This window comes from Drosophila hydei, unplaced genomic scaffold (assembly GCF_003285905.1).
Source record: "Drosophila hydei strain 15085-1641.00,03,60 unplaced genomic scaffold, DhydRS2 tig00000001-arrow-pilon, whole genome shotgun sequence".
In the NCBI taxonomy this organism is placed as follows: Eukaryota; Metazoa; Arthropoda; class Insecta; order Diptera; family Drosophilidae; genus Drosophila; species Drosophila hydei.
The window spans coordinates 221,137-245,025 of record NW_022045643.1 but is presented as its reverse complement, the minus strand read 5'-3'; the positions used below and the strand labels follow the sequence as shown (position 1 = coordinate 245,025).

The 23,889-nt window shown below is 42.8% G+C and overlaps 3 protein-coding genes across 3 annotated transcripts in view; all 3 read right to left on the bottom strand.

The window, feature by feature from the left end:
* Positions 1 to 19: 19 nt before the first annotated feature.
* On the bottom strand, positions 20 to 2,621 carry LOC111595090. Its single transcript, XM_023308650.2, has 3 exons — positions 1,887 to 2,621; positions 1,106 to 1,712; positions 20 to 1,011 (listed from the first exon to the last, which is right to left on the bottom strand). The coding sequence occupies exons 2-3, from the start codon at positions 1,707 to 1,709 to the stop codon at positions 35 to 37; spliced, it is 1,581 nt and encodes a 526-aa protein (XP_023164418.2). The 5' UTR covers positions 1,710 to 1,712; positions 1,887 to 2,621; the 3' UTR covers positions 20 to 34.
* Positions 2,622 to 3,787: 1,166 nt separating this feature from the next.
* Positions 3,788 to 23,889, bottom strand: part of LOC111595148 (titin) — a 61,318-nt gene continuing 41,216 nt past the window's right edge. Inside the window, exons 21-27 of the mRNA XM_030225450.1 lie at positions 13,918 to 23,842; positions 11,051 to 11,116; positions 10,247 to 10,657; positions 10,193 to 10,199; positions 9,774 to 10,138; positions 4,166 to 9,221; positions 3,788 to 3,979 (exon numbers count right to left, since the gene is read on the bottom strand). Of these exons, the coding sequence (XP_030081310.1) occupies positions 4,228 to 9,221; positions 9,774 to 10,138; positions 10,193 to 10,199; positions 10,247 to 10,657; positions 11,051 to 11,116; positions 13,918 to 23,842 (15,768 nt within the window). The 3' untranslated portion in view covers positions 3,788 to 3,979; positions 4,166 to 4,227. The remainder of the gene's footprint in view (positions 3,980 to 4,165; positions 9,222 to 9,773; positions 10,139 to 10,192; positions 10,200 to 10,246; positions 10,658 to 11,050; positions 11,117 to 13,917; positions 23,843 to 23,889) is intronic.
* LOC111595150 overlaps positions 9,206 to 23,889 on the bottom strand; it is a 37,746-nt gene continuing 23,062 nt past the window's right edge. The window contains exons 2-4 of the mRNA XM_023308731.2: positions 11,501 to 13,747; positions 11,051 to 11,116; positions 9,206 to 9,221 (exon numbers count right to left, since the gene is read on the bottom strand). Of these exons, the coding sequence (XP_023164499.2) occupies positions 11,626 to 13,674 (2,049 nt within the window). The 5' untranslated portion in view covers positions 13,675 to 13,747 and the 3' untranslated portion in view covers positions 9,206 to 9,221; positions 11,051 to 11,116; positions 11,501 to 11,625. The remainder of the gene's footprint in view (positions 9,222 to 11,050; positions 11,117 to 11,500; positions 13,748 to 23,889) is intronic.

Here is a 23,889-nt window from a genome sequence, read left to right as displayed (position 1 = left end):
TACAAAATTCGTAAAGTACTTAGGTAAAATTGCACTAATATACGCCACCATTCGTGGCGGCATTACCATTCTGTTGCTGTGCTGCCACAATGGGCAGTTGGAGCAGCCAGTCTCGCTTGGCCTGCCCCTCTGGCGTATCACCACGCTGTGCGCTTAGCGTCTGGAAGCAGGTGGTCAATCCCACGCTGGGTGTGAACTCAGCGCGTTCGCGCAGTTCTTCTTCTGTGGCCAGCATAATGCAATCCTCATCTATATCCTCGCCGTCCGCATAGGCCGGCTGATGTTGCTCGATGCCGTTGCGCTGCTGGACTATGCTGTCGCTGTTGCGCCGAAAGGACTCGTCGGTCTTTCGCAGGAAATTGTATAATGCCACACAGCCCAAGACCACCTCATTGACGTGCTTCTCGCTAACACGCAGTGGTTGCGCCAGTATCGGGAATATATTGCACAATATGCGCAAAGTTTGCTCAGCATGAGCATTGATCTGTTCCAAAGCAGCGTGCGCGGCACTCTCTTTGGCTACAAGCCGGGTGCTGACCAAATACGACGTGCTTGGTAGCACCGCATCGCCGGCGAGATAATAGCCTTTGCGATGCGGCTCAGATTTGGCCTCCAGTGCCTGCATCTTCTGTTCGATATGCTCAACGGCAGTGGTCTGGTTGTAGATATCATTTGGTCGACTGTTCGCTGCACGTTCCACCTTCACATATTGGAAATTGTTGTCAGCATCGACAATGGCCGTAAAGATGACGGTGGCTCGTTTGCGTTCGTCGTTGCTGATGCTGTTCTGCAGCTGAATGCTGCGCATAAATAGATTACCCACACACTGGGGCAGGTTATGCTTGCGCTCCATATCGGTGGCTGCGATGCGCCACTGCTCATCAGTCTTTGGTAGTGTCACGTATTGGTCCTTCAGGTGCTCATAGAAGCCCAGACATATATTGGCAATCATTTCGTTTATCACAAATTTGGAGGCACGGAAGCAGTAGTTTCGACAAGAATGCACTTCACCTGCAATATACATACATATATGTTTATGTATACTAACCATTCTACACATGGGTTTAGAAAGGAATTAAAATCGATTTGTGAGCAATTTGCTTACCCGTTGCCAAATACTTGAGCGTTATGGCCAGACGCTCCTCGGCGCTAAAAGATTTCTTCTTGCGCTGCGGCGCATACTGACTGATGATGGGCTCTAGTTTCTCTACCAGATATCGAAACTGGCTCTCGGTTATGGCTAGGAAGTAATTCAAATGGTAGCACTCGTCCTTTCGCGACTGTAGCTCACTAAGCAGATTCTCCTTGCTGAGAAACTCAGATTGATTCTTGCGGAGCCACTCCTTGGTCCATTCGAGACGCCGTCGCGTATTCAATATGCCAGCAAGATCGAGTGCACTGATTTTTGATGTTTGTGGCCGTGAGAGCACAGACGTGCGTGCCGCACCACCCGCTCCAGTGGCAGTAGCACCACCACTAGCTGCATTCAGTGCATGTGCATCGGTGCGTTCTGGTCCAGGGGCGTTGCCATTGCCGTTGTCGTTGCCATTGCCATTGCTATTGTCCTGCGTGACCCCATTTGCAACAACCGCACCCACGCCCACCTGATGACTGCCAACGCCAGCAGAGACGCCGCCGCTGCGATTCACATTCGTGCCACCGTCGCGCTCGCGCAGCACACCGATAACCTTTAGTTTGATTTTTTCCATTGCCTGGAAATGTATTCAAATTTTGTAGTGGGCATCTCTCATCAAAACAGTTCGTCAGCTCCTCGTACACGCCCCGCCCCGCCCACGACAAACACTCGCCCTCGTGTACAGGGCTGTCACAATCGTGTGCGTGTGTATGTTTGTGGCGTTTTGTGCAACAAATCGATTTTTACTCACCCTCACTCTCCGCTGTGCTGAACTGCCTTTCGCTGCTGCTGCTGCTGCTGCTCCCGTTCCTTCGTTGCCGTCGCCGTCGTTGCTGTCGTCGTCGTTGCTGTCGTCGTCGCTGTGTGTATAACCAGTTTCGTTCTTTGAGGGGAACACGGTTGGGCTGTTGTATAATTAGAATTATTTGCACCACTGTCTCAACATTCGTTTGTTATCTTTATCTTCAATGAATTTCACAAATTTGCACGTAGATTTTAGTTTTGCATCTGTCATCTGCTTCTTGGCTTCTGTCAACTCAATACGATATGCGATAGCAACAACGACGAAGAATCAGAAATTTTGGCAGCAATTTCATAGCCCGTTTGTGCGTTGTATTCTATATAGATTCCTATATAGTTTAATTTTTTAGCTGCTATGCAATTATGTGCTTAAAAACCACATTTCTCTTGACTTTTTCACTATGCAGTTGCCTTTTTTCCAATTTTCTATTCCATACGCACGAAGTGTTGCTTGCTCTCTTCGTCTTGCTGCTTCGTCAGCTGTTGCTTTCGTTGTCAGCTGTAATGTGTGGATGTGCAGTATTGTCGAGCTACCTGCAGAACGAACCAGTTAATTAATGAACTGAATCAATGAATTTGGTATTTTTTTTTGTTTTTAAATTAAATAATCATTAAAAAATAAATGCTATTTAATATATTTTGGTCTACAATGTGAACAAGTCTACTGCTTAACAAATACGAGCATGATTCTAAAAGTAAGTACTGCGAGTTTGACAAAAGAGTGGAAGAGAAAATGCTACTATTTACAAAAATACTACATACATCTTTTGAAATTGGTTACATAAATACTGCTTTGGCTTTTAAATAACAGACTGCTGTTAACAAGTAAAAACCACAAGCGCATGTCCGTCTTCGCCTTGACAACCCCAATGTGGTATTTAATTATGGTACTATTTTTCAAATACTAAATATGCACTCAAATTCAGTTTCAAACGCTTATAACGGCTAAGTCCATTTGGGGGTTTTTTCATTTACATACTCCATCTATATGTGAGTATGCAATGAACTCAAAAGAAAACAATAAGAGCAATTTTTTATTAAGCATTTTATTTGGTTATTCATACGCGTGTGGTTTACAATACAAATAATGTTTTTTTTTTGTTGTTTTTCTATTTGCTGTATGTTTTTAACACAAATATTATTATATTTATAACCCATTACACTGGCGATGCTAAGACGTTTTAATCTTGTAATAATTTATTATAATTTGAATACACGGCAAAGGTGTGCATTACGAAAATTAGCATTAAGTATATGATTCTGTTGTATGTTTGCGGCTTCATGTGAATAATTACCATATATCGGTTGTGTTCATCTTGTATATATAAGTATTTTAAATTTTATCTATGTGTGTTTCTGTTTCTGTTATGTTTTGTTATTGTATAATAATAATGTATGTATTTATGTATATTTTTCATTAAAATATGCAAGCGTAAAAATTTGCTTGGTTCTTGTAAAAAATGAGACTTTAAAAGCATTTCACTTCCCAGGCCTTCACTACTTGCTCTTTACATCGGCATGCACTTGTATATTTTGCTTAAATTAAACTACAATAATAAGCGACTCATTTAATACATACATATAATAGATATAACTACATCAAATTAAAAGCAAATGTGTATTCTGAATTCGATTACAATGCATTTAGCTCGAGAACTCTTGTTTCTTAGAAGATTTTACAAATTTGTAATTATAAAACATTAAAGCCAATTATAGAAAATGTGAAATAGCTTTCGCTTGCCATATTCAACTTTGCGATTCTTATAGTTTTTATAAATATATAAAATATATATATAAATGTGTTTATATATATTTATTTTTTATTTAAAACTCATGTGTATGCGTTTCATATTCATTTAAAATGTTTATATTGATGAAAAAATGACGAATTTGATAGTTTTTTTTTATTATTATGATCATCAAGCTTTTAGTAATATCAAAGTCCGTGACATAAAAAGTTGGTGATGTGGTGTCCCATTCAGTGTGTTTCATAGTCCGGATATAGGATGCGCCTTTACTGCCATCCTTAGTTAAATGTCTTGTCTGAAATGGTATATAAGAAAATATCACGATATTTAGTAAAGGCGAAATAGAATTTGTATATAAAGGCGACATTTGTTCTCTGTCTCTGTCAAAGTTGAGCTCTGCTGCTTCTATATTGAAACCAAAATAAAAACCGAAAATGAAAAATACAACTGAAAGCCGCAAGCCTTGCCTTATAATGCTTACCTAGCCAAATATTCTTAGTCATTGTTTAAGCCCTTTATTAATTAACTCTTTTCTTCTCATCTCTATTGGTGTTGCTGCTGCTGTTGTTGTTGCTGTTGTGTCCTTAGATCTTCATCCTCAACCACCGTCGACTCGTCATGTGACCAAAAACTGGCCGACATTTGTGAGGACGACATACCACCCACACCAGGGAATGAATCCTCCATTAACGTACTTGATGCACAGCTCGTCACGCTCCCCGACATCTGAGAGTTTCCAGCGCTGGTCTGATACGTGGCCGTTGTACCAGCTGAGCTGGTTTGCTCCATGCACAGGTTTAGAGAATCAACGGATATGTCCTTGGTCATACCGCTCTCATCCAGTGGCAATTCCTGAATACCGCTTCCTCCGCCGCTGGTAACCGTCGTGGTGGTTATTACACGCGTGACGGTGTGCTCTTGGCCATCGGCGTCTGTGCTGGTGGTTGTGGTGGTCGTTGTGGTGGTCAAACCATCTCCTAAAGTTACTCCGCCACCAGTGACTAGCTTGGACATAAGATCCATTTGCTCATCGCCAAAGGATTCAATACTCTCCTGTCGCGAGTGTCGCTTATCAATTTCCAAGGAGTCAATGTCCGAGCGTGTGGTGGCGTCCTTTGAGATATCGAAACTCTCTATGCTGCTAGTCATCATGTCATGGCTTCGAATCTCCATGCTATCGATGCTGTCCTTTTCCGAGTCCTGACTGTCAATTTTTGACTTTGGCTCCAGTTCGGTAGTTGGCAATTCGGTAATCTTCACTGTGCCACTAACTGCCCTCGAATCAAATTCTTCCCTTTCCAGCTGTTGCTTGAGCAAGAGTTCAAGGTTTTCGGCTTGGCCTGCTGGCAGAACCTCAGTGCGGGTCACAGTGCGCGTTACCTTGGTGACCACCACATTGCCAACGGCACCATGGTCGCTGCCGTTGGATTTGTTGGATTCATCGGAACGTGAGAGTAGTGCCGCTTCCTCTTTGGCTTTGATCTCAATGAGATGAGCTTCAATGCATGCATTTTCCAGTCCCTCAAAATCTTTAAGGCTGGATATGGAAACATCATCGCCAGGCACTGGTCCACTGCCGCTGTGCCTCACCATATAGCGGCGTGTAAAGCTACCATTGCTAGAGTCTGTTGAGCCTTGGTGGCCACGATTTCGGTTCTCCAGCGAAATGGCCTGCTCCAGAGACTCGAACTCTTGCAGGCTGCTCATAGAAACATCATCGTGCTCACCGCGCGAATGATAACGACGAGCTGCTAAATCATATTCCGGTGTACTCGAGAAGGAATCCTTGAAGCTGCTAATACGACTGCTGCCCACCTCGAATTCTCCATCTTCCTCCTTAATGTCCTCCAACACAGCGCCCGCTAAATCATAAGGATATCGCAGCTGTGTATCTGTCAGCTGCATCTCGACCCAGCGCTTATTTGCAGCTGCAGTGTCGCTCGAATCGCTTTCCTCCTGCTGCTCGCTGCTGCTGCTAGCTCCAGTTGGTGGACTTTCCTCAAACTCAAAGTTGAGATCGTCCTTGTACAACTGGGAGCCCAGCTTGGGATCGGCAGGAGCTGATTTTATGATAATCTTTTCAACATCCTGATCGTGCTTTTGCTCATATTTGGTCGGCTTAATCTTTATGCTTTTGCCACCCAGGTCAACCTCATTGGCCTCTTTGGCTACCTCCTCGATGATGACAAACTCATCTGAGATATCAGGTTGTTCAACCATTTCAAAGGAGTCGGGAGAATCAGCTGCCCTTTGATCGTCGTAATCTGCGCCCACTTCGGCTCGCTTTAGCTCCTCAAGTTTCTGTTTGTACTGCTCCTGCACTCGCCTTTGGAAGTCAAGCTCTTTTTCTTCTTCTTTTGCTTTTTCGTAGATGGCTACATCACTTGCCTTGTTTAGCTCCTCCTCAGTGCGAACTTTGTACAGCGTCTTCTCCGGAAAATCATGCGCATCTTCTTCCAAAATCGGCGACTTTACATCTTCTGTAACCATTATGTCGGGAATATTTGAATAGTCGTGCATATTTTGCGAAGGTCGTCGCTCTTCAATCATGGCAGCTTCCGCTTCGAGCTCCTCTGTAGCATCCTCAACAATAACTTCGGCCACCAGCTGAGATGGTGTGAATGGACGTTTCTCAAGCTCTGAGCTGTGATCCATTTCAGCGGCGGCTTGTTTTTTTTTCTTATGTTTTCGTTCTTTCGGGGAACGGAACTGACGAGCATATTCGGATTCATAGGGGTCTGTATCGGACTCGCTTTCCGATTCCTTGCCTTCGCCTGATGATGGGGCATCCTTGTCTAAGTTCTTTATCGCTTCTCCAGAAATGGTCGTACTTTCATTACGCTTGTGACCGCGTCTTTTCGATTCACTGCCAGGCGGAGTACTGGCATTCGAGTCTTGTGGCGAGCTTTCTTTACTTTCCATTTCTAATACGAATGTATCTTCGGGTACAGACGCGGATGGGATTGGATCCTCATGGCCATACTGAAAACCTTCAATACCCGTCAATGATGAGGAACCGGCAGAACCGATTATATCATCAAAGTTTTCCACAACAGTGTCAATATTTGATGTACTCGACATGCTAACAGAGAGAATGCTTCCCTCATCTAAGCTCGAGGCTAGTTTCGACTCATCGATTGAACGTCTGGCATCACCGTGATAGAGCAGTATGTCCTCTCCCTTTTCGCTATCACGGGGACTATCGATCTTTCCCTCTTTCTCTTCAATTGGATAAGCTAGTCCCCAAGTGCGTTCGATCTCTTTCGGCTTGGGATACTCATCAATTTGCACAGTCTCGGTCGTTTGTTGTAGAGGTATAATATCAGACTCAGACTTGGGCTTGAAAATCATTTCCTGAGAGCGTTTCATCGCACTTTGCTGCTCGGCAGTGGGATAGGAGGCTATCATATCTAGACTTTCATCACTATCGTCGTCGTCAGCTCGCAACTCGTGAAGGCGCGCCATTTCATCAGCCTCCAAGGCGTCAGCTTCTGTTGATGATGCTACCAAAGTCTCCGATAATTCAGAAACATCGATGCTTATCAGATTGGCCGATGTCTCCGACTGTGAGTCCAGGCTGCGCATGCTCTCATGCGAGCTAATCGACTTGCCACTGCTGCTACCTAGAGTACTGACTGCACTTACGTATTCGGTGCCATCGCGGCAGGTGGAAGGTGTGAAATCTCGAGCAGTTTGATATTCGCTTGAAGTTCCGGTACCTGTAAGCAAGTTTTCTACATCAGATGATAATGGACGACTTTGTGTTTTATCGAAACTCTTGTGGCAGCTGTCGCTGGAGCTGGAATTATCTACATCTGGAATCGACCAGCGGTTGGTGGAGTCTGGCGAGGAATCAGTTTTTATGCGATGGACTACTAAGTCTACTGGCTTAATACTCTGATCAGAAATCGCTTCTTCGAAAGCGCTGCTGATGGATTTATCTGCAACGGTTCCTTCCGCGACTATAGATGCTGTGGCTAACCTCTCTGTGTAATAGTCCTCCATTGAACTAAAGTCTTCAGCTGTTTCCGTCGAAATAAATCCAAGTGAGCCTTGCTCTTCCTTTGCCAAACGCTCCTCCATGGAACTAAAGTCTTCAGCTGTGCCCGTTGAAACAAATCCTAGGGATCCATGATCGTCGCGTCGATCTACTTCGCTAAGCACTTCTTTTGCATAATGAGCCATAACAGCTTGCTTTTTTAAAGTCTCCTTGACGGTAGTATCGAAAAGACCCTCTGGTGGTTTTGTAGCATCTATTGTAGAGGTCTGAAGCTCCGGTATTCCTATAAAGGATGAGACATCCTCATTTCCAATGTCAGAGCTGAAGTCTTCAGGCACTCTGCTAAGTTCAAATTCTCTTTTAACTGCCTCCACGGATTCCTGAATCTTTTCAGTGGGCTTCTCAGCCGATGCCTGTGGCTGTAGTGGCGAGTGAACTACCTTTGGTTTACTTGCAGTGGGAATTTCTTTTTCAGCCATTTCCCACTCACTTTTCTCAAGTGGCAGCTCGAACTTATCCGGCTTTTCTACTATTGTATTGACTATCTCAGGAATTTCCTTGCTGGATTCGTCAGGGTCTTCACTGCTTGAAGGCGCCACCTCGATAACAGCACGACCACTGGAGCCCGTCGACGTTGTTAGGCTCTCCTCGGTGGTTACTTTAGACATTTTAGCTTCGGTGGTTTTATCTTTGTCAGCATTTTCGAATTCCAAGAGATCATTTCTGGTTTCTGAGCTTTGCCTGATTATTTTACTATCCAAAGCAAGGGGATCATCGGGCTTCATAGTTACATACTCTTTAAAAGCATCATTAGCTTCATCAGAATCCACTGAGACTTCTTTCATTAGGGGTATATCCTTTGCTTCGATTTCCGTCATATCTGTCTTGGGCTCTTCGTCCTGCGGGGTCATACTTGGAGATTTCGTAAAGGTCTTGGTGATCACATTGCGACTTGATTCGCCAATGTAAAAGCTCGTTGTCTTCTCGACACCTTCGGATTTTTCAGTGTCTGCTTCATCTACTGAAATTTCACTTGTTGGGTCGAAACTTTCGGTGTGATCCTCAGAGGCAGTTGTTGTGGTTGTTGTTGTGACAACATCCCTTTGCTGCGAACGAATAGACTGCTCCGTGGAGGGCTCATCTGTTTTGGAAAGTTCCTCTGTAAAATCAAAGCTACGTAGGCTAATGCTGTCGGATTGCTCGGCCAATGCAGCCAGATTCTCAAACTGATCTGTGTGCTTAATGGGAGCACGGGGCTTCGGAACTGGTGCAGATGCATCAATATTTATATCGATCGATAAGTCTGATTGTTGAACTTGATTTGGAATGGTGGTGCTATCTGTGCCTTCGGAGATGGAGTCGGGCGGGCTTGCTTTGAGTACGCGAGGTTTTGGTGTGGGTGTGTCGTGGCTGGTGGTCGTGAATGTATTGGTTTCGACCACCGTTTCAGCTGCTGTTTTAGTTGTTGTTGTTGTGACAACAGCCGACGGTGGTATAGGAGTGGTATCGGTTGAGATTGGTAAATCGCCGCCTGTTTCTACAAAACAATAGGTGTGAAAATAAAAGCAATTTTAAAAGTGTGTTGCGAAAGTAGAAATCAGAAAGATGATGAGAGAGTGAGAGAGAGAGGAAACACAAGTACACAAGAGCAAGAGAATGAACAGATCAGAGTGTAATATAAGATATATGAGTGATTAGTAAGTGTTAGGTTAGGTTCTTAGAGATAGAATAGGTTGATAGACAGATAGATAGAGTAGGTGTGAGTGATTGATTGATTGACATTTATGGAGTTGACATGCATATTTCATATGAATAAAATAGAACAAATTTTAATATTTCGAAACACAAGATTAAATGCAATTAGAGCTCAACTTGAACAAAAAGTATTTTAGTATTTTCGTTTTTCTTGGCCGCCATTTCACAGGTGTTTATGAAAAGTTAACCAAAAACGAACGTTGTACGTTCTACATCTAGATTTTGTATTCACAAGCTACAGAAGTCACCAATAGAGGAACCATGTACAAAGCAATATTTATGTATAAATTAATGTGGTAAGTGTATGGCTATATAGTTTTTATACTGATGATACCTGTAGTCAATTCTTGTATATCATTATCGGGCGTTAATTGGGTCTGTGCCATATCGGCCATTGTGTTAGTTGTGGGCGAAACACTGTCATCCCAACTGAGCTTCGAGTATTCGCCCTGCAGGGCACTTATCTCGTCGTCTTGTACAACCGTTTCGAATGCCTCATCGAATCGGGCGCTGACATCGTCTACATCAGCGGATAGTTTTTCGATCTTATGCTCGATGCGTCTGGTACGCACCTCCATTTGATCTTCCCCTTCACTAGGCACTACATACATGATTCGTAAGTATTTTTGGGGATGACACATGATCAACGGGTAGCAAACATACAAAGAATACAGGATAATGATTAAATTTAACGGACTACTACAACCCAATGCATATTTCATGGCGCTAAGGTCCTATAAGGTTCCTGCTAACTGCTGTGCTATTATTGTAGATCGAACAGATTGTTGCTTTGGCATTATAGATTACCTTTTGCTGCTGATGAGGCTAGTGGCTGTTGTTGCTGTTGTTGTTGTTGGAATTGCGTTGTTATTGTTGTAGTTGTTGTTGCTGTTATGTTTTGGGCATGCAAGGGTAAACTAATATGCTCATCAGTGAAACTCATATTATCATCAAATGATTTGCCCGACATGGACTCAATAGTTGGCGACTTGATGACATCGACGCCGACAATATCGTCGCATGTGATAGCATAATTCTCACTCTCAGAATTGTATTCGTGTTTTATGAAATCATGGCCATTGGGCTGTTCCCCTTGGCTCTCAATGAAATCGACACTCTCTTCGAGCACATTGTCGACTAGAATTTTGGCTTCCTCGCGTATGCGTGCCACACGATTATCATCTTCGCCATCATCACCTTCACCAACCTTAAGATCACCTGTAAAATAATTGCACATATTCATTGATAGGTAGAAATTAGACAGATAGTTGACAAGCTTGGAAATCATGAACGGCATGAGAAGCGAATTTTCGAAATCTTGTGATTAATAAACAATTGTGCAGCATTACGTGATAGATAGAAGATGGAGTTCAAAATGCGGTGATATTTTGGTGAAGTGAGCGAAATCTTTTAGCAGCGTATACGGTTTATCAATCTGAGTTAGTTGACTTAGTTACTTTTTGTCTCAATGAGCTTTAATTGCATTTGTATTTGTTAAACAATAAGAAAATACTTATAATTATTAAGAAAAATACTTGTGAAGCGCATGAGAAAATGTTCGCGCAAAATCAAGATAAGCATTTCATATATACGAAAACTCGCCGTACTTACCAAATGTATGAGAAATATTCTCTGTATGCAGAATAGTTGGGGCAATTGTTGTTTTTGTAAGGCCTTCTGCAAACGAACAAGCGACTCATTAGTAAATATATACGACCCTGGGAAAGTAACATAAAAGTAACCTAAAAGCAATTACATACTTTAATTATACGCTACGAAATAAAAAGATAACACGGACTCAAAATAAGGACGAAACAAACGGATTCCAAAGATCTTTTTTCACAGTTTTGTTAGTTCTAATTACTAAGTACTTAGAATGTTAGTTGAACGACGCTTAGGTGATTAAAAATGTTGATTTTGTTAGTATTGTACGGGGGCACAAAGTTAAGGCAGACATTAGCAATTATATTCAGGCTTTTTGTTGCTTGTTGTGTGGTAACTTGAACTTGAACGAAAATTGAATTTTATGTATGGTAATTATTAATTGTTAGGTTTACTTACAATATGCTTGAGTGTATGTGTTAAATATATTCAGTTGATTTTTTGTTTATTAGATATCTTAGTTAGACACTTATACGAGTTAGGAAACTATTGTTAAATTGTATTTAGGATTGGAGACTCGAAGACTAGTTGTCGACTCTAGCGGCCGACTCGTCGGACTCAACATATTCCACATCGGTATGGGCATCTCGTATCACACCCTTTATGTGCACCCTCTCGGCATCGGCATTGTAGCTCCTGCCAGTTTTCTCATGTACCACGGTATAGCTCTCATTTAACATATCGTTCAGCTCTTTGCTATTGCTATTGGCCACCTTGATGACTGGTGGCTCGAGAACGTCCTCTGCATCGGAGGGCAGTTGCACGTCTTCCACATCAGTGTTCTGCTGACTGGTGGCATCGTCTTTGAGCAAACGCAAGTGAAGTGGCTGCATTTTATATGTGTTCTGCGATAGCTTGGGTAATTCAGCTGGCGGTAATGAAGCATCAGAAGCATCAGATACATCATCGGTGGACACATCATCGGAATCAGTGTAGCCTTTGGCTTGCTGCTTAAGTTGGGCCACGCGCTTAACGCTTGGCGGTAGTTCACATTCACTCAGATCCATGTCCTCCACATCGGTTATGCCATCCTCTTTGCCCTTAACAATATCAAGCAGCTTGTTTTTTCCCTTGCTGAGAGTGCGTGTCTTCATCTTCTTTCGTCGATTGGTGCCAGCCACAAAGATTTCCTCGACATCAGTTACAGATTCGGCATTCGAAAGCACCTCCAGACGTTTGTTTTGCTGCTTCAACAATTCATTGGAGACAATGACTTCATTGTCTATTAGACTCGCTGCTCCAATAGCCATTTCCTCTGCAAGTGAAACATTTGTACTTATATCTTCGGCACAGGAGTACTCATCCGAATCGGTATGATTAACGTCTTTCAAGTGGTTATATATACCAAACTCGTAATTGCTTTTCATGGGCATAACATTGGTAGTCGTATCGCCGTATTTATCCTCTTTAAGCTCAATGACCTCACGATGGGGCAGTGGCAATAGCTCGGAGCCAACAGCAACTATTTCGGGCAAAACACTTGTAAGTGAAAGGTCATCGCAGTATATGTCCTCCACATCAGTTAGACAGGTGCCATCGTCGCCAGTAGCTAGGATGATAGCCCGTGGAATCGGCTGTTCATCTTCATCCTCATCAAAGCTATCTTCTGCTGCCGAATCATCGATGCCCTCAATATCGGTATGTACTTCTTCGTTTCTAGGAGCCACTTGCAAGAATTGCTTTCGCTCAGTATTGAATAAAGTTGACTTGGAGTTCCTGCGGTGCTCTCCACTGGCGTTAATGAAGGCCACATCGACTGGTGGCAAACTGGCTTCACTTATGCTCGCGCTTCTGGCAGCAGCACCACCCGATTCGGACTCAGAACCCGAGCAGGCTATTTGACATACCTCTTCACTACCACTGCCGGATACGACGAGCACCTCGTCCTCAGACTTGCCACGCACAGGAATGCCAATGCCGGTGCAGTCGGACATCGCGGAGGCCAAGTCACTAATGTCGCTAATGACGGAAACATCTTCGTAGTGATCAGAGTCATCTTCGTGCTTCTCACCGTCAGCTATGTTTACACGTCCCTGATCTCCCACAGCATTGTCTAAGTCAACACACACAGACTTTTCACAGCCATAGCCCACCTCCGAGTCTGTGTCATAGTCTTCGCAGTCGGTTAAGTAATCGGCCAGGCCATTCAGATTTTGTGCTTGCAGAAAATTACCAGCTTTGATTTCACAGCTCTCCTTAGTATCGTTGTCTACGGCTTCCTGGTTTTGCAATCCTTGCTGTAGAAATTCGCGCAGTGACAATTTCAACTCGGGATAAGCAACACTCTTATCATCATCGTCTGATTCGGTGTCATAGTCCTCCACGTCGGTAACATCGTTCTCAAAGGGACCAGATTTTTGTTGCTGGGTGTTTTGCCTTGGTGATACATTACCAGAGCTGCGCCGAGAGTTGAGTCTAAGTACTTCAGCCTGGCTTTCAAAATCTTCAACATCTGTGACAGCCCCGTTGTTATGCCCATAGTCCATATCATTACTATCGGTGTCATGTGAGGATGAGGAAGAATTGGAATGCTGCTCGGCAGTTACGGATATAGTTGGGAGTTTTTTGGACATTTTGGTGGGTTTGTTTTCTCTTATTGAATTGTGGATTTTATATATTTATATTGAGTTTAGTTATTTGCGTTAGCTAGTTGTGGGAAATAAGTTAAAATTAAATTGAATAAAAGCATTTGGCAAATTGATATCAATTAGAAAAGTTGCGTAATGTTTTGTATTGCCCTAAGCATGGTGGGTATCGCTCTAAGCTATGCTTAATAAATGTATGATAGTGCTCTAAGCCTAATTGTATCTATTTACCTTTGGATGTGCAGTATTTCTCCGTCTCTTTCTTTTGTCGACTCTCACTCACCGCCACAATGCTGCCGCTCTCGGCATGCAATTGTTGCGTAGTTTCTACTGCACTGCCCGATGGACCTATATGGGTGTGCTGATGCTGATGGTGGCGTCGCAATGTTTCCTCAATTAAGGCTAAGGGACTACGAGTTGGCTTTGGCGAACCAGGGCTGGCGGCCTGCAAGCGCTCCGGATCACCAGCGCCAAAAATGGGCAGTGCAACAGAGTCGGAGAGACTGGAATCGGTGGTATCTATAAAGCTGACATCAAACTCGTTGACATAGCGCTGTTGTTCATTTGTGGATTGCGGACGCATTCCAATTGATGTATGATGTTCTCCATCAAAATCGGGCTGGCGGTAGATCACTTCCAGGGGTTTGTCGGGGCCGAAAGTCTTAGTGAAAACCTCGCTGGTTAGCACCTTGCGACTGTTGCTGCCGCTACCAGAGGATGATGAGGTAGAGCTTTTTGTACTATCACTTGATTTAATGGATCGTATGGTTATCACCTCGGAGTCGTCATCAACGAGCACGGTGCTAACCGCGCTGGTTGTGGCTGTCGGTGCCTTGTGAACACGCACTGTCGATGTCGATGTCGTTGTGGCCACCTTCTGTTCTGCTGATAGCTTCATATTGGTCTTCTCTTTGTCAGTCTTACGGCTGACCATCACGGAACGTACGCTGCGCCTGGTGCTGTTGGAGGACCCACTGGCACTGGTACTGCCACTGGCGGAAGTGCTCGACTCGTTCATTGTGTCCTTCATCTGTTTTTGTAGTTTCGGTTCTATGGAACTGCGTATGGTTTTGTTGCTTCCCTCACTTACTTTGCTTACTGTCTTCCTAACGATTTTCTTATTGTCTATCTGAGGTCTTAAAACGGTTTCATCACTTTTGTTGCTTAGCTTAGATGAAGTTCTTGTTGTTACGGAAGACACGCTAATTGGAACTTTGGTGCGTTGTTGCATAGTTGTTGTAGTTTTCTTCTGTAGGTTTTTGTTATCAGATTCTATGGAAGTTCTGTAGACAATGGATTTAGTTGCATTAGCTGATTGTGTCTTCATGCTTTTAGTTATTTGGCTCTTGGAGCCTATCACGTTTGTTTGTTTATTCTCTTTGGATGTTTGTCTTTTGTAAAGGCGATCTGTACTCTTTAATGACTCCCTACTTTCGCTGTGGGAGCCTCTCTTGGTCAAAGCTAAAGGCTTTTCTGTATTCAATTTCTTTTGTTTTTGATCTATTGACGAGTTTTTTGTCAAGGCACTTGTCATACTCTTTGTTTTATATACACTTTGTCGATTCGATTGTGTTGGAGCTGGAGATTTTGGCGGTGCTGGTGATTTCGGTGGAGCCGGAGTCACACTTCGGCTTTCACTATCGGCATTCAGGCCATATCGCATACTGTGGGCTAAAGTTGGCTGCATATATCGGTGTGTGGTAGACGGAGTTGGCGTTTTTGTTCGCTTGTCTTCCGCAACTTTTAGTTTTGAGGTGCTTTCTTTCTTTAGTTTTACATTAACTACTTTTACGTTTTGTTTTATGGAAGTCGTTTTTGACGCTTTTGTGGCTTTGGTTGATGGACTTGACGAGCGTATTGAGGTATTGTATGGTATTTTAGTGACATCTGTTTTCACCCTAGGCTTAGGCGTTGTGGAGCGACTATGATCGCCTTGGGGATGGCTTTCATAAAATATTGAACTTGAAGCAGGACTTGAAGATCTTTCAAAGTGAATTTCACTTATGACTCGACTAGTAGCCGATGCTGAACTTGTCGTTGTTGAAACAGAACTTGTCACTGATCTTCTCGATTCGGTTTTTCTAGCAACCTTCTGTGAGTCAATTGATATTGGCTTGTTTGGTCCTATTTGTTTGCTTGGGGCTTTTGCGGCTTTTGGTTGTGTAAGTGGAGCTTTCTTTTGTATTGTCTTCGACTTTTCCTTATTATCTATTTGTTTTTTAGTCTGTGGTTTTAGTATTGCAGTTGCCGTCGATTTCGCACTGACATTGCTTATTGGTTTTGGTTTTGTAATTGGGGTCCTTGTTTCTTTCTTTTTAGTGGGTACTACATCTATATTTTTATCGTCCAACTTCACAAAATATGCTACAGGTCGAACTTCTTTGTACTCAACATTCTTTCTGTCCTGCGAAACTAAATCATCTTTTTCCTGATTAATTACCTGAGTTTTTTCTCCTACTATAATATTTGCATTTTTCAATGTATCTTCCACAATTTCTTCGACTGATCGCTCATTGTCAGCAAATTCAGTTAATATATAATCTTTATGATCTAATTCATGGTTTACCTGCAAACTTTTCAGAGTGGCATTAACAATTTTCTCTGCTTCCTCATCACCAGCTCTTAAAGTTTCTTCAACTATTTGTTGTACTGATCTTGTATCATACAAATCAGTAGCTGCTTCAGATACTAATTTGTCTACTGGTTGTTCAGATTGATTTAAAGGTATTAGGCTTCCCGATATTGGACACAGAGGCATTGTTAACGAATACGGATTGTCTTGTGGCACAACATTTCCAAAATGATCATGTATTTCTCCTCCTAAATGAATCTTTGTTTCTGAGGACTGGGGCTTCGCGGCAAGTTTCACTGAATCTGTTGGCAAGCTGACTACGTCTTTGATCTGTATATCAACAGACTCCCGAGACTCAGTGACAGAAGTAATTTTGCTTGTAGTCATAGATAGAGGTACCAGAGGTGTGGTAGTAGAAAGGGGCTTATCTTGAGGTTTAGCAAACCCTACTTCCTCATCGCTTTCGTCGTCAGAATAGTCCTTTGGAGTTTTCTTAGATACATCCAGAGGACTCTTGGGTTTCTCATCTAATTTAGGATGCGGCTTATCATCTTTTACGTCTGTAAGTGGTTTTGGAATTTCGTCAGATTTTTGGATGGGTTTGTCTGCAATTGGCAGAAGGGGAGTGGTTGACGGAATGGGCTTTTCTTGTGTCTTCACAGATCCAAATTCGTCATCAGTCTCATCGTCTGAATATTCTTTTGGAACTGTCTTTCCTAAATCAGTTGGGGACTTGGGTTTCTCAATGGATTTGACTGTATCTGTGGGTAGCTTTACTACGTCCTTGATCTGTATATCAACAGACTCCCGAGATTCAGTGACAGAAGTAATTTTGCTTGTAGTCATAGATAGAGGTACCAGAGGTGTGGTAGATGAAGGGAACTTATCTTGAGGCTTATTAAACCCTACTTCCTCATCGCTTTCGTCGTCAGAATAGTCCTTTGGAGTTTTCTTAGATACATCCAGAGGACTCTTGGGTTTCTCATCTAATTTAGGGTGCGGCTTATCATCTTTTACGTCTGTAAGTGGTTTTGAAATTTCGTCAGATTTTTGGATGGGTTTGTCTGCAATTGGCAGAAGGGGAGTGGTTGACGGAATGGGCTTTTCTTGTGTCTTCACAGATCCAAATTCGTCATCACTCTCATCGTCGGAATATTCTTTTGGAACTGTCTTTCCTAAATCAGTTGGGGACTTGGGTTTCTCAATGGATTTGACTGTATCTGTGGGTAGCTTTACTACGTCCTTGATCTGTATATCAACAGACTCCCGAGATTCAGTGACAGAAGTAATTTTGCTTGTAGTCATAGATAGAGGTACCAGAGGTGTGGTAGTAGAAAGGGGCTTATCTTGAGGTTTAGCAAACCCTACTTCCTCATCGCTTTCGTCGTCAGAATAGTCCTTTGGAGTTTTCTTAGATACATCCAGAGGACTCTTGGGTTTCTCATCTAATTTCTCATCTTTTACGTCTGTAAGTGGTTTTGGAATTTCGTCAGATTTTTGGATGGGTTTGTCTGCAATTGGCAGAAGGGGAGTGGTTGACGGAATGGTCTTGTCTTGTGGCTTCACAGATCCAAATTCTTCATCAGTCTCATCGTCTGAATATTCTTTTGGAACTGTCTTTCCTAAATCAGTTGGGGACTTGGGTTTCTCAATGGATTTGACTGTATCTGTGGGTGGCTTTACTACGTCCTTGATCTGTATATCAACAGACTCCCGAGATTCAGTGACAGAAGTAATTTTGCTTGTAGTCATAGATAGAGGTACCAGAGGTGTGGTAGATGAAGGGAACTTATCTTGAGGCTTATTAAACCCTACTTCCTCATCGCTTTCGTCGTCAGAATAGTCCTTTGGAGTTTTCTTAGATACATCCAGAGGACTCTTGGGTTTCTCATCTAATTTAGGATGCGGCTTATCATCTTTTACGTCTGTAAGTGGTTTTGAAATTTCGTCAGATTTTTGGATGGGTTTGTCTGCAATTGGCAGAAGGGGAGTGGTTGACGGAATGGGCTTTTCTTGTGTCTTCACAGATCCAAATTCGTCATCACTCTCATCGTCGGAATATTCTTTTGGAACTGTCTTTCCTAAATCAGTTGGGGACTTGGGTTTCTCAATGGATTTGACTGTATCTGTGGGTAGCTTTACTACGTCCTTGATCTGTATATCAACAGACTCCCGAGATTCAGTGACAGAAGTAATTTTGCTTGTAGTCATAGATAGAGGTACCAGAGGTGTGGTAGTAGAAAGGGGCTTATCTTGAGGTTTAGCAAACCCTACTTCCTCATCGCTTTCGTCGTCAGAATAGTCCTTTGGAGTTTTCTTAGATACATCCAGAGGACTCTTGGGTTTCTCATCTAATTTAGGATGCGGCTTATCATCTTTTACGTCTGTAAGTGGTTTTGGAATTTCGTCAGATTTTTGGATGGGTTTGTCTGCAATTGGCAGAAGGGGAGTGGTTGACGGAATGGTCTTGTCTTGTGGCTTCACAGATCCAAATTCTTCATCAGTCTCATCGTCTGAATATTCTTTTGGAACTGTCTTTCCTAACTCAGTTGGGGACTTGGGTTTCTCAATGGATTTGACTGTATCTGTGGGTGGCTTTACTACGTCCTTGATCTGTATATCAACAGACTCCCGAGATTCAGTGACAGAAGTAATTTTGCTTGTAGTCATAGATAGAGGTAGCAGAGGTGTGGTAGATGAAGGGAACTTATCTTGAGGCTTACTAAACCCTACTTCCTCATCGCTTTCGTCGTCAGAATAGTCCCTTGGAGTTTTCTTAGATACATCCAGAGGACTCTTGGGTTTCTCATCTAATTTAGGATGCGGCTTATCATCTTTTACGTCTGTAAGTGGTTTTGAAATTTCGTCAGATTTTTGGATGGGTTTGTCTGCAATTGGCAGAAGGGGAGTGGTTGACGGAATGGGCTTTTCTTGTGTCTTCACAGATCCAAATTCGTCATCACTCTCATCGTCGGAATATTCTTTTGGAACTGTCTTTCCTAAATCAGTTGGGGACTTGGGTTTCTCAATGGATTTGACTGTATCTGTGGGTAGCTTTACTACGTCCTTGATCTGTATATCAACAGACTCCCGAGATTCAGTGACAGAAGTAATTTTGCTTGTAGTCATAGATAGAGGTACCAGAGGTGTGGTAGTAGAAAGGGGCTTATCTTGAGGTTTAGCAAACCCTACTTCCTCATCGCTTTCGTCGTCAGAATAGTCCTTTGGAGTTTTCTTAGATACATCCAGAGGACTCTTGGGTTTCTCATCTAATTTAGGATGCGGCTTATCATCTTTTACGTCTGTAAGTGGTTTTGGAATTTCGTCAGATTTTTGGATGGGTTTGTCTGCAATTGGCAGAAGGGGAGTGGTTGACGGAATGGTCTTGTCTTGTGGCTTCACAGATCCAAATTCTTCATCAGTCTCATCGTCTGAATATTCTTTTGGAACTGTCTTTCCTAAATCAGTTGGGGACTTGGGTTTCTCAATGGATTTGACTGTATCTGTGGGTGGCTTTACTACGTCCTTGATCTGTATATCAACAGACTCCCGAGATTCAGTGACAGAAGTAATTTTGCTTGTAGTCATAGATAGAGGTAGCAGAGGTGTGGTAGATGAAGGGAACTTATCTTGAGGCTTACTAAACCCTACTTCCTCATCGCTTTCGTCGTCAGAATAGTCCCTTGGAGTTTTCTTAGATACATCCAGAGGACTCTTGGGTTTCTCATCTAATTTAGGATGCGGCTTATCATCTTTTACGTCTGTAAGTGGTTTTGAAATTTCGTCAGATTTTTGGATGGGTTTGTCTGCAATTGGCAGAAGGGGAGTGGTTGACGGAATGGGCTTTTCTTGTGTCTTCACAGATCCAAATTCGTCATCACTCTCATCGTCGGAATATTCTTTTGGAACTGTCTTTCCTAAATCAGTTGGGGACTTGGGTTTCTCAATGGATTTGACTGTATCTGTGGGTAGCTTTACTACGTCCTTGATCTGTATATCAACAGACTCCCGAGATTCAGTGACAGAAGTAATTTTGCTTGTAGTCATAGATAGAGGTACCAGAGGTGTGGTAGTAGAAAGGGGCTTATCTTGAGGTTTAGCAAACCCTACTTCCTCATCGCTTTCGTCGTCAGAATAGTCCTTTGGAGTTTTCTTAGATACATCCAGAGGACTCTTGGGTTTCTCATCTAATTTAGGATGCGGCTTATCATCTTTTACGTCTGTAAGTGGTTTTGAAATTTCGTCAGATTTTTGGATGGGTTTGTCTGCAATTGGCAGAAGGGGAGTGGTTGACGGAATGGGCTTTTCTTGTGTCTTCACAGATCCAAATTCGTCATCAGTCTCATCGTCTGAATATTCTTTTGGAACTGTCTTTCCTAACTCAGTTGGGGACGTGGGTTTCTCAGTGGATTTGACTGTATCTGTGGGTGGCTTTACTACGTCCTTGATCTGTATATCAACAGACTCCCGAGATTCAGTGACAGAAGTAATTTTGCTTGTAGTCATAGATAGAGGTACCAGAGGTGTGGTAGATGAAAGGAACTTATCTTGAGGCTTACTAAACCCTACTTCCTCATCGCTTTCGTCGTCAGAATAGTCCCTTGGAGTTTTCTTAGATACATCCAGAGGACTCTTGGGTTTCTCATCTAATTTAGGATGCGGCTTATCATCTTTTACGTCTGTAAGTGGTTTTGAAATTTCGTCAGATTTTTGGATGGGTTTGTCTGCAATTGGCAGAAGGGGAGTGGTTGACGGAATGGGCTTTTCTTGTGTCTTCACAGATCCAAATTCGTCATCACTCTCATCGTCGGAATATTCTTTTGGAACTGTCTTTCCTAAATCAGTTGGGGACTTGGGTTTCTCAATGGATTTGACTGTATCTGTGGGTAGCTTTACTACGTCCTTGATCTGTATATCAACAGACTCCCGAGATTCAGTGACAGAAGTAATTTTGCTTGTAGTCATAGATAGAGGTACCAGAGGTGTGGTAGTAGAAAGGGGCTTATCTTGAGGTTTAGCAAACCCTACTTCCTCATCGCTTTCGTCGTCAGAATAGTCCTTTGGAGTTTTCTTAGATACATCCAGAGGACTCTTGGGTTTCTCATCTAATTTAGGATGCGGCTTATCATCTTTTACGTCTGTAAGTGGTTTTGAAATTTCGTCAGATTTTTGGATGGGTTTGTCTGCAATTGGCAGAAGGGGAGTGGTTGACGGAATGGGCTTTTCTTGTGTCTTCACAGATCCAAATTCGTCATCAGTCTCATCGTCTGAATATTCTTTTGGAACTGTCTTTCCTAACTCAGTTGGGGACGTGGGTTTCTCAGTGGATTTGACTGTATCTGTGGGTGGCTTTACTACGTCCTTGATCTGTATATCAACAGACTCCCGAGATTCAGTGACAGAAGTAATTTTGCTTGTAGTCATAGATAGAGGTACCAGAGGTGTGGTAGATGAAAGGAACTTATCTTGAGGCTTACTAAACCCTACTTCCTCATCGCTTTCGTCGTCAGAATAGTCCCTTGGAGTTTTCTTAGATACATCCAGAGGACTCTTGGGTTTCTCATCTAATTTAGGATGCGGCTTATCATCTTTTACGTCTGTAAGTGGTTTTGAAATTTCGTCAGATTTTTGGATGGGTTTGTCTGCAATTGGCAGAAGGGGAGTGGTTGACGGAATGGGCTTTTCTTGTGTCTTCACAGATCCAAATTCGTCATCACTCTCATCGTCGGAATATTCTTTTGGAACTGTCTTTCCTAAATCAGTTGGGGACTTGGGTTTCTCAATGGATTTGACTGTATCTGTGGGTAGCTTTACTACGTCCTTGATCTGTATATCAACAGACTCCCGAGATTCAGTGACAGAAGTAATTTTGCTTGTAGTCATAGATAGAGGTACCAGAGGTGTGGTAGTAGAAAGGGGCTTATCTTGAGGTTTAGCAAACCCTACTTCCTCATCGCTTTCGTCGTCAGAATAGTCCTTTGGAGTTTTCTTAGATACATCCAGAGGACTCTTGGGTTTCTCATCTAATTTAGGATGCGACTTATCATCTTTTACGTCTGTAAGTGGTTTTGGAATTTCGTCAGATTTTTGGATGGGTTTGTCTGCAATTGGCAGAAGGGGAGTGGTTGACGGAATGGGCTTTTCTTGTGGCTTCACAGATCCAAATTCGTCATCAGTCTCATCGTCGGAATATTCTTTTGGAACTGTCTTTCCTAAATCAGTTGGGGACTTGGGTTTCTCAATGGATTTGACTGTATCTGAGGGTAGCTTTACTACGTCCTTGATCTGTATATCAACAGACTCCCGAGATTCAGTGACAGAAGTAATTTTGCTTGTAGTCATAGATAGAGGTAGCAGAGGTGTGGTAGATGAAGGGAACTTATCTTGAGGCTTATTAAACCCTACTTCCTCATCGCTTTCGTCGTCAGAATAGTCCTTTGGAGTTTTCTTAGACACATCCAGAGGACTCTTGGGTTTCTCATCTAATTTAGGATGCGGCTTATCATCTTTTACGTCTGTAAGTGGTTTTGAAATTTCGTCAGGTTTTTGGATGGGTTTTTCTGCAATTGGCAGAAGGGGAGTGGTTGACGGAATGGGCTTTTCTTGTGGCTTCACAGATCCAAATTCGTCATCAGTCTCATCGTCTGAATATTCTTTTGGAACTGTCTTTCCTAAATCAGTTGGGGACTTGGGTTTCTCAATGGATTCGACTGTATCTGTGGGTAGCTTTACTACGTCCTTGATCTGTATATCAACAGACTCCCGAGATTCAGTGACAGAAGTAATTTTGCTTGTAGTCATAGATAGAGGTACCAGAGGTGTGGTAATAGAAAGGGGCTTATCTTGAGGTTTAGCAAACCCTACTTCCTCATCGCTTTCGTCGTCAGAATAGTCCTTTGGAGTTTTCTTAGATACATCCAGAGGACTCTTGGGTTTCTCATCTAATTTAGGATGCGGCTTATCATCTTTTACGTCTGTAAGTGGTTTTGGAATTTCGTCAGATTTTTGGATGGGTTTGTCTGAAATTGGCAGAAGGGGAGTGGTTGACGGAATGGGCTTGTCTTGTGGCTTCACAGATCCAAATTCGTCATCAGTCTCATCGTCGGAATATTCTTTTGGAACTGTCTTTCCTAAATCAGTTGGGGACTTGGGCTTCTCAATGGATTTGACTGTATCTGTGGGTAGCTTTACTATGTCCTTGATCTGTATATCAACAGACTCCCGAGATTCAGTGACAGAAGTAATTTTGCTTGTAGTCATAGATAGAGGTACCAGAGGTGTGGTAGTAGAAAGGGGCTTATCTTGAGGTTTAGCAAACCCTACTTCCTCATCGCTTTCGTCGTCAGAATAGTCCTTTGGAGTTTTCTTAGATACATTCAGAGGACTCTTGGGTTTCTCATCTAATTTAGGATGCGGCTTATCATCTTTTACGTCTGTAAGTGGTTTTGGAATTTCGTCAGATTTTTGGATGGGTTTGTCTGCAATTGGCAGAAGGGGAGTGGTTGACGGAATGGTCTTGTCTTGTGGCTTCACAGATCCAAATTCTTCATCAGTCTCATCGTCTGAATATTCTTTTGGAACTGTCTTTCCTAACTCAGTTGGGGACTTGGGTTTCTCAATGGATTTGACTG

Bases quoted from the DNA above. Each gene is read 5' to 3' on its own strand.
- LOC111595090 (XM_023308650.2), bottom strand. From the start codon at position 1,709: ATGGAAAAAATCAAACTAAAGGTTATCGGTGTGCTGCGCGAGCGCGAC. The intron at 1,012-1,105 runs GTAAGCAAATTG...TGTATATTGCAG, and splicing joins GCTCAAGTATTTGGCAACGG to GTGAAGTGCATTCTTGTCGA.